This window comes from Chiloscyllium plagiosum, chromosome 6, assembly GCF_004010195.1.
Source record: "Chiloscyllium plagiosum isolate BGI_BamShark_2017 chromosome 6, ASM401019v2, whole genome shotgun sequence".
Taxonomy (NCBI): Eukaryota; Metazoa; Chordata; class Chondrichthyes; order Orectolobiformes; family Hemiscylliidae; genus Chiloscyllium; species Chiloscyllium plagiosum.
The window spans coordinates 69344381-69355005 of NC_057715.1; the positions used below are offsets into that span (position 1 = coordinate 69344381).

The 10625-nt window shown below is 36.7% G+C and overlaps 1 protein-coding gene across 9 annotated transcripts in view; it reads left to right on the top strand.

The window, feature by feature from the left end:
• The window catches only part of LOC122550677 (LIM and senescent cell antigen-like-containing domain protein 1), a 120890-nt gene extending 111142 nt beyond the window's left edge, over positions 1-9748 (top strand). For 6 of the 9 annotated variants that reach the window (XM_043691773.1, XM_043691770.1, XM_043691771.1 and 3 more), the window contains exons 7-11: positions 4814-4906; positions 5728-5776; positions 6194-6269; positions 6493-6636; positions 7701-9748. In XM_043691773.1, the coding sequence (XP_043547708.1) occupies positions 4814-4906; positions 5728-5776; positions 6194-6269; positions 6493-6636; positions 7701-7815 (477 nt within the window). In that variant the 3' untranslated portion in view covers positions 7816-9748. Of the gene's footprint in view, positions 1-4813; positions 4907-5727; positions 5777-6193; positions 6270-6492; positions 6671-7700 lie in introns of all 9 variants that reach the window. The other 3 variants (XM_043691774.1, XM_043691769.1, XM_043691768.1) reach the window with 2 other exon arrangements.
• Positions 9749-10625: the final 877 nt, after the last annotated feature.

Sequence of the window (10625 nt, forward strand, 5' to 3'; positions counted from 1 at the left end):
ACTTGTTGGGCCGAAGGGCCTGTTTCCACACTGTAAGTAATCTAATCTAATCTAATGTATTAAAAAAACAGACCCTGTGGTCCAACTTGTCCTTGCCAATCAAATATCCTAAATAAATCTAGTCACATTTGCCAGCATTTGGTTCATATCCCTCTAAACCTTTTTAAATGTCCCAGCCTCTTCCTCTTCCACTTCCTCTGGCAGCTCATTCCATATATTCACCATCTTTTGCATGAAAAAGTTGCCTCTTAGGTCCCTTTTTAAATATTTTCCCCCCTCACCTTAAACCTATCCCCTCTAGTTTTGGACTCGCCTACCCTGGGGAAAGGACCCTGTCTATTCACCCTATCCGTGGCCCCCATGATTTTATAAACCTCTATAAGGTCACTCCTCAGCCTCTGATGGTCCAGGGAAAACAGCCCCAGTCCATTCAGCTTTTCCCTTTAGCTTAAATCTTCCAACCCTGGCAACACCCTTGTAAATCTTTTTCTGAACCCTTTCAAGTTTCACAACCCCACTTCTATAGCAACAAAATCGGAATTGAATGCAGTATTCCAATAGTGGTCTAACCAATGTTGTGCACAGTTGCAATGTGACCTCCCAACTCCTATACTCAATGCACTGACCAATAACGGGGTGTACCAAATGCTGCATTCACTATCCTATCTACCTGCAATCCCACTTTCAAGAAACTTTGAACCTGCACTCCAAGGTCTCTTTGTTTGGCAACACTCTCCCAGGACTTTACCTAGGCTAATACCGTTGATACAAAAACAGAAATTGCTAGAAAAGCTTAGCAGGTCTAGCAGCATCTGTGGAGAGAAATCAAAGTTAATGTTTTGGTGATGTCGAGGGTTGTTTTCTCTCCACAAATGCTGCCAGCCTGCTGAGCTTTTCCAGAAATTTTTGTTTATTGTTTGATTCACAGCATCTGCAGTTCTTTGCTTTCTCTACCATTTGATAATATGAGCTCTAGCTTCAGCGTAGAAAAAGGATATTGGCAGAAGATGGTAGTGTCATTGGACTAGCAATTCAAAGGCCCAGGCTAATTTTCTAGAGGCAGAGTTTCAAATTCTACCAACTCCTCCATCTGCTGGAATTTAATTAAGGTTTCTTGTGACACAATGATGGTGTCCCTGCCTCTAAGCCAGTAGGCCTGGGTAACGGTCCTCCTGCTGTAAAGGTGTATCATAATACATCTGAACAAATAATTTTTTAAAAATAGGAAAATGAGGATTGAAAACATGTACCATAATGTACCATAGTGATGGTATTTTTAAAATATAATATAGTGCTGGGGATGGTATTGTGAAGACTTTTACAGCCCAGAGACAACACTCCCATCTCCAATGCTCCACATCCTGGTGAACCGTGCATTTGCACTGCTAAAGTCCTTTGTAGATCATTGTTGATGGTGGAACAAGGGATGTAACTTTAATCAATATTGAAAGTTATAAAAGGGTTCATCTTATCATGTTTCAAAAAAAATCTCAAAATATGTTTTGTAATGTATTAAAATGGCATTCAGTGTGACCCTGAGCATCTTTTTCGCTTGGCCTTGAAAGTGGTGTCTCAGATTAGGATAGCGTGCCTCCAGACTAAAGATTTTATATAATTGTTTTGAATGTTATTTTGACGTTGTAGGAAATATGCTGCAGCACAACTACCCAAGCTTTTGTATTCATAACTATAGATATCTCCAGTTTCTACTAGTAACTGAGCTTTTAGTTGTGATATAAATGTTATCTAAAAGTTTGGTGCTGGCGTTTAAAACAGACAGCTGTCACAGCCTTTTTTAGATTAGATTAGATTAGATTAGATTACTTACAGTGTGGAAACAGGCAAGCTTTTGTATTCATAACTATAGATATCTCCAGTTTCTACTAGTAACTGAGCTTTTAGTTGTGATATAAATGTTATCTAAAACTTTGGTGCTGGCGTTTAAAACTGTCACAGCCTTAGTTTTCCATCTGGACGAATAGGCAATTAGGTACAGGATGGGAAGTATGGCAGGCACATTTTTGCACCTGATGTTTTCCTCTTCCTCCCACATAAGTCAGCATGACCGCATTTGACCCAATATGGCATCAAGGAGCTCTATGATGAAATTGGAGCCTGTAGGAATCTGAAGGAAATTCTTTGGTTGTGAGATTAATCAATTCTGGACACTGACCTAGATCCAACTGCTTTCAGATGCTTCATCACTGACATTCCTTCCATTATAAGGTCAGATGTAGATGCTCACTGATAAATCATGCTGAACATTTAGTAGTTATTATTCCTCTGAAGATTGAAGAGTGATAGATGTTGTCTATATGAAATTCAGCAAAGTATTTGACATGGTAGTCTGATTAGCAAGGTTAGATTCCATGGGATCCAGGGAGAGTTAGCCAACTGGATACAAAATTGGCTTGAAATAGGAGAGACAAAGTGATGGTAGATGGTTGTTTTTTGGATTGGAAGCCTGTGACCAGCACTGTGCCACAAATATTGGTGCTGTGTTCATTGCCTTTTGTCACTTACATAAATGATTTTGATGTGAATATAGGAGGCATGGTTAGTAAGTTTGCAGGTGACACAGGTGGTGTAGTGGACAGTGAAGAAAATTACCTCAGAGTACAACAGGACCTTGATCAGATGGGCCAATGAGCCGAGGAGTGGCAGATGGAGTTTAATTTTAAAAATGTGAGGTGTTGCATTGAGATAAAGCAAACCATTACAACAGTTAATGGTAGCGTCCTGGGGAGTATTGCTGAACAAAAGGACCTGTAGGTGCAGGTGCGTAGTTCCTTCAGAAGTGGAGTCGCAGGTAGACGTGTTGGTGAAGAAGGCATTTTGCTGCTTGCCTTCATTGGCCAGACGTTGTGTGTAGGAGTTGGGACATCTAATTGTGGCTGCACAGGACATTGATGAGGCCACTTCTAGAATACAATTCTGATCGCCCTTCTGTAGGAAGGATGTTGCTCAACTTGAGAGGATGCAGTAAGGATTTACAAGGATGTTGCTGGGTTTGGAAGGTTTTGAGTATTAGTCAGAGGCTGAATAGACTGGGGCTTTTTCTCCCCGAATGTTGCAGGCGGAGGAGTGACCTTGTAGGAGTTTATAAAGTCATGAGGGGCGTAGAGTGAATAGCCAAGGTCTCTTTCATAGGCTAGTTGAGTCCAGAACTAAAAGGCATAGGTTTAAGGTGGGAGGGGAAAGATGTAAAAAAGATCCAAGGGGTAACTTTTTCACACAGAGAGTGGCGTATGTATGGAGCAAGCTGTCAGGTGGTGGTGGAGGTGGTTACAATTACAATATTTAAAAGACATCTGGAGGGGTATATGAATAAGAAGGGTTTAGAGGGATATGGGCCAAATGCTGGCAAATTGGACTAGGTCAGATTGGGATGTTTGATCTGTGCATGAGTTGGACTGAGAGGTTTGTTTCGTTGCTGTATGACTCTGTCTCAGCTTTTGCGTCAGTCAGGGTTTGGCGCGTGATATTCACATCACACCAGGCGATGACCATCTCCATCGTAAAAGAATCTAACCACTGCCCCTTTAATGTTTAATGGCATTGCCATCACTGAAGCCCCCTTTTCTCAACATCCTGGGGTAAATAATGACAAGAAACTCAACTCTATCAGCCATATAAATACTGCATTTTGGATTAGTGGTGCTGGAAGAGCACAGCAGTTCAGGCAGCATCCAAGGAGCTTCGAAATGCCTAAACTGCTGTGCTCTTCCAGCACCACTAATCCAAAATCTGGTTTCCAGCATCTGCAGTCATTGTTTTTACCATATAAATACTGCAGCAATACGAGCAAGTCAGAGGCTAGAAATTCTGCAGTGCAATTCTTCATCTCCTTTCTCCCAAAGCCTGTCTGCCATCTAAGATGCACAGGTCAGGTGCAATGGAACACACTCCATTTCTTTGAGTGACAAGAGCTCCAACAATACTCAAGGAGCTTGGCCCCATCAGAACGAAGCCTCCAGCTTGACTGACAACCCATTCATGATCCTCACCATTTACCACCAAAGTGCAGTGGCTGCAATATGTAATATCTACAAGATGCCCGAAGGTAACTAGCCAAGGTTGCGCTGACAGCACTGTGACCAATACTACCTAGAAGCACTATGGCAGCAAATGCATGGGAACATCACACAAACAAGTGTCTCTCTGAGCTATCCATCCTCACTTTGAAATACATTGCTGTTCCTTCATTGTCACTTGGTCAAACTCCTGGAATGCACTACCAACATGGAGGGTGTCCTGACATCCCAAGGATTGCAACAGTTCAAGCAGACAGCTCATCACCACAACCAGCACCTCCAGGGCATTTAAGGATGAGTAATAAATACTGGGCTGGTCAGCAACACCTACCTGTCATGATTTTTATTTTTAAAACCCTCCTAACAAATTGTTCTAAAGATGTGGAGTAGTGTGCCTTCAAAGTATCCTAGGGACCTATGTAAGTAGCCAAAGTAACAGTGAGAGTTTCAAATGCTAATTTGTATTTTAGTCTGTTTCCCTGCATCACCAACTGGATCTCTCTAATTGTATCAATCAGAATTCTTTGGTTTAGCCCTCTGGCTTCCTTTCTGTATTTGACCCTGTTCAACAGTTTGCATGTAGGTTTGTAAAGTTATTTTTATACTTACTACATTATGAATGACAAGAGTAAAGAAAATACATGTACGTTTCATAATACTTTGCTCTGACAATTTGTTTGTTTATTTTTCCTGATCTTTGATAATCACAGTGATTGCATCTAATTACTTACTGTAGAAGGATCAGTCATCAAACTGAAACTGTTATCATCTAATTGCAGCATTTTGTATGTGCCAAATGCGAGAAACCTTTTCTGGGTCATCGCCACTATGAAAGGAAGGGTTTGGCTTATTGTGAAACTCACTATAATCAGGTAATGCTGCAAAACTCTGAGCACTTAATTTAGAAACAATGTATTTCCTATTTTGCACAATCATGGCAATATTACTTCATTTTAAATTTAATATTTATGTGGCATGTTTCTAATTCCAATGGTAAGAATATCATTTTTTTTGCTACTTTTGGAATACATTCACCTGCCATGTTCAATATTTTATTAATATCTAGGCTAATAGATTAAGTAGCCTTTTATGTTGCTTATCCTTGTTTTGTATTGAATCACAAATTCTGTTTTTTTTTATATTTGCGTGTTTTAAAACAGTTATGTAAAATACCTATAGCAGCACTTTTTTTTCTAGTCCTGCATTTATTCGGAATAGATATGCCAAGAAGAAAGGTCCAACTTATGCAGAGACTTTAGTGAAGTAGGTTATTTTAAAATGTAGACACTATTATTGAAAATAGACTTAGCAAGAAACTTGCAGACAGCGATGTCCCACAAATAGCTATGAGGTAACTGATTTGTCCCTGGCGGTGTTGATTTGAGAAATGAATATCGGTTAGGATATTCATGGACTTTTTTTGCCCACACAAACTGGCAGCACTTTCCTTAACATTTGTAAAGGATAGAACATGTGACTGTGCACTAAAGTGAGGTATTTTAAGTTTTCAAGATGAGTGCTAATTGCACCATGTTGATCTTGGAGGTGAGAATGCTACTGTTTACTTAAGTTGACTCTAACAAAGTTTTGACGGCAGTTTTAAAATAAAAGTTTGCATTGAAGGAGATGTGTTAGTCTTGAATTGATATCTTTTGATGTCATGAACATGTTGAACACAAATTATCTTTTTCAGCTATTTGGTGATGTTTGTTACCACTGTAATCGTGTGATTGAAGGAGATGGTAAGTTTTTTAAGTAATTCCATGATTTACTTACTGAAAAATGTATGTGACATTTTTATATAACAAAAAAGCTCAATTTCTTGTGTTTTCTTCTGTTTGCTGACTTGATGCAGTTTCAGTGAAATGTATTATTTATTATTTTAAATGTAGCAAAAAAGGTTATAACCATTTTCTGCATGGTATTGAGTCTTCCTCTTCCTCCCCCTGGTGGCCCTGTACTTATTTAACAAATCTGTAATCCTAAGAATCTGGATTTATATGTTTAGTTTTCATGCCTTTTGAATTTTAAATCTGTCAAATGTTGGACCATTTGCTTTAGAACTGAATGTAATGCATTTCTAATGAATCAAGTGGATAAATAAATAAGATGCTAGTACTGTGATTTTATTATATATTTCACTTTTGTTTTCTGTACAGTTGTATCTGCTTTGAATAAGGCCTGGTGTGTTAACTGTTTTGCCTGTTCAACTTGCAACACCAAGCTGACACTGAAGTAAGCAATTTAATTCTTGTTACCTGATTAGTGTACTTTTTCAAACCATTTAACTTTTAATTAGTTTCTTTTTGTGACTAAGCTTTGGTTGTTTTCATCTTCAAAAATAACTGTCAGAAGTGCAACTCTCAATTTTTTTTCTGTGTGGTTCTATAGTTTCCTTGTTTCAAACATTACTCTATTTGTGTTCTATCCTTTTCTGTCTACTATTAATTATGTGAAGAGACAAATTTGTTGAAATTGATCTGAAACCAGTCTGTAAACATTGTTACGAACGATTGCCTGAAGAGTTAAAACGGCGACTTGCTAAACGAGAAAGAGATGCAAAAGAGAAACAGAAAAAGAAAAAAATGATGGATATCTGCCTGTAAGCAATCCCTCTATCTTCTCTTCTGTCCTTGGTTAGTATCTTTCCACGTGTCTTATATTTACATTAACTCATTCTGTATCGTTGAATCATTGTACTGTTTAACTGACTTCAATCATGTTTATATCTTCAAAATACTCCATTCCCTATGCCTTTCCAAGATCTCCAATACTGACCTCTCTCAGCCCAATTTGTATCATTTGATCAGTGGTGGCCATATGTTCAGCTACTTTGGATTAAAAATAACTGTGCAATTTCATCAATTAACCTCTCCAAGGCTCATCTAACCCTTTCTTTATTGTATTCTTTAAAATGAGTACATTGACTGTTTACACGACACACATCTCCCACTTTCAAAGCTTTTAATAGAGGACATAGTTACAGAATAAAGGGACAGTTACTTAAAACTGAGATGTGCAGGAATTCCTTCTCCTTGAGGTAGTGAATGTGTGGAATTCTCTACCCCAGAGTTTTGCGGAAGTTAGATCACTGGAATTATTTAACAAAGTGGTCACTAGAGTGTTATGACTACCTATGAGTTGAGCATATGGGAAGCTGGCACAAAAGCTGAGCCAAGGCTTGGCACAGATCACCTATAATCGGGTAGATTGTCAGGTTGCGCTTGAGGAGCTCAATGTCTGTCTTATGTTCCTGTTTCTCATGTTCTTATTTAATTTCACATTTACGTTCAATTAGCAGCAATGATTATAAGATATTTCAAGTTAAAAACTAAATCAGATAGCAAAATAATCAAATTTTATCCATTGAATTATCCCAGATTTTTCGTTGTCATGCTCAGCTTTGTAGCATGAAGGGGTTTTGTTGGAACATGCTGACTGACTTTTCTTGTTATAGCTATGTTTAATTATTACATTTTGGTAATGGTTCCTGTTGAATTCTCATTACTTATATTTTAGTGCAGTTTAAAACCACCTTCATTGAATTTACAGAAAATATTTAAAGCTTCCTTACAAGACTAAAACAGGATAGGATCTGTGACAGAGTGCATGCTCACTGACCTTTTCCATTGAGGCAAATTAAAAAGTTCTTTCTTTGTTTGATAGAAACAAGTTTGTAGAGTTTGATATGAAACCAGTTTGCAAGAAATGCTATGAGAAGTTCCCTCTGGAGCTGAAGAAAAGACTGAAGAAATTGGCAGAAAGTACTGGACGGAAATAAGGAGCCTACTCGTGGTTTACAGTCAATATGTAAAGTAGCTCTTTTAAATTCAAACATTTTTCTAAAATCAAGTCAGCTGAGTACATCTGGAACAATATTCTCAATGCAAGTGATTTAAAGCCAAAAGACAGTGCTAAAGATTAATTTTGGGAACAAAACTTATGACTTTATCCTTACAGAAGCAGACCTATATGGTCAACATACTATCAAAAAGTAAACCCTATTGGAAAATCTTTGCCCTCGAGATGAAGTTTTCCTTGTTGCTTTTTTATTGCTCTCAACAGCTCGCTACGAGTTATGTCAGAGCAGTATTGTGATTCAGCACGAACAAGGTTTTTGTACATTGTACCTCTTCCTTCCAACAGGGAAGTGCCTTATCAATGGCCTGACTAATTTTGTGAATTCACTCAGAACCCAAATCGCACTATTCTGATGGCATGCTGGTCTGCATGCTACAACAGAGTTCCATCTAAAAGTGGAGAATTGTATAAATCTTTCCTCTAAAATGGTACTGTTTTATTGCATTTTCAGAAACATTTTGGTACATGCTGTTACATCTCCACGTGCACACCAAAATATGAAAATGTGAAGTGACACTGATTTTGTTCAAACCCATTACAACATAGGGAATTAGTGTCTAATCTGCTCATTTGTAGTAACTAAGAGTTTGGCAAATTATATCCTTATCTACTTAATACCTTTACCCACAGCAGTTTTGAGTATCACTCAAAGCTTAATGTTAAAATAGCTTTTACTTAATATGCTTCACGCTAAGCCTACACTACATAAAGTATTCAAGGCAAGGCTTCTTTACTCTTCTCATTGTATATGATTGTGAAGTTAGACACTTACAAAAAATTTAAATCAAAATTCACAGTTTCACATTTCTTCAGTCATTCTAATCTTTTTTCAATATATATGTTCTAATAATCTATATGCATAAACCTTTACTATTTTTATACAGTTTGTAACCACTATAGGGTGTTGATTGTAAGCTGCATTATTGCCAGATAAAATTCCATTAGGTAGAAAAATTGGTTAGGTCAAGCTAAATTACCAGTATCCATTCAAAAATAAAGGATTATAGACTAGGTGACTTTAATTTTTAATACTGTAATAAACTAAAACAGTTAGAGGTAAAGCAGGAAATTCTTACACCAAATGCTATGTGGTAGCTTATTTCTACATTTCTCTATTCATTTCCACCTTTATTCATCTTCACTGTAATAGCTACAATAATTAAATTTGACAAATTAGCTTTGATTGCATGAGCTATTTTTAAAAACCTGGTAAATCAATTTAGTATTGTTTTTCGTAATATATTTAGCATGGTAAATACTGTAATACAACACTTAATATGTGCTATGATTTCCCTACATGTACTTGAAAACAAAATGGATCAACTGCGATATTATTGATAGTCTGTGAAAAGTATAACATTGTCTCGAGAAACTTCTCACATCTTAAAGAAATCTGTGACTTTACAGTTACACCTTACAGTTCAGCATAGATATTTTACAAGTCATCAATAACAGATGCAAGTTATGTAGTGTTTTATAAAGTTTAATTTAAATATTAAAACTCTTGGACACATTAATAGTATTCAGTAACGTTTTTTCCAAACAGTTTGCAGTTTAGCATTTTTCTTAATTCTTGTAATAAATGTTGGTGCTAAGTTTTGAGATGGGGTAAAATCTGAAAACAAGTTCATCTCAAATGTCAGTTCTATAATTACCCACTTGTATGTTTTCAAAGTAGTTAAATGGTAACATCTGCATTTAATTTCTTGAAAATTAATGATATTTTCCAGTGCGATGTAATGGGAAACATACTAAATTTGTGTTATCTTATTAAAGAATGTATTTCCCCCTGTATACCATACCTATACAGTACTCCAGTATTACATAATAAAATTTACATTATATGAACTATTCTACTTGGTCATGCCTACAATTTTGTATTTTCTTAGCACAGAACTGATTTTTCAAAATAGGCATGGTACATTCAAATTATTTCAGAGGTTATGTATTAGTAATATTTTCTGTCAAATGTATTCTTAAATATGTATATATTCTGCATATCAAAGGAAAATTTAATTCACAAAGTATTGAGCACTTAGGAAAATTTAATTCACAAAGTATTGAGCACTTAAGCTTCTCAGTTCAAATCTGCATAATTTTAATGATGTATTTCAGAAATCTCCGCTGCTCATTCCACCCTCTTTTCATCACTGTTCCCTTGTGTATGTAAGTTTTGAGTGAAGTTACATCTCAGTTGTTTAGTCAAAGCTTAAGCAGTCTGTTGTGATATAGCGTGATAGTTCTGTGCAATCCCGTGTTAAGAAAATCATGTAATAACAGCATAATTTAAACCAATGGGAACAGAATAGTGTTATAGCCAATACAGGGAAGGAAAGTTTGTGTTCTACAAATAATGGTCTAAATTCTTAAATTGCATTATAGCCAATTCGCACTGAAGAAACGTGTGTTATAGCAAATCCAACTGTATTTGACAGAGGGCAGCAATTAATAGTAGCAATTCTCTGGGAATCTATAAATAAGTGTATAAACCTATGGGAGAGGTGATGACCTAGTGTTATTATCACTGGACTGTTATTTCTGAGATCCAGATAATGTTCTAGGAACCCAGATTCTAATCTCACCATGGTAGAATTTGAATTAAACTTAAAAAATAATCTGGAATTAAGTATCATTTAATGATTACCATGAATCCATTGTCGATTGTTGGGAAAAGCCCATCTGGTTCACCATTGTTCTTTCAGGAAGGAGACTGCCATCCTTACCTGGTCT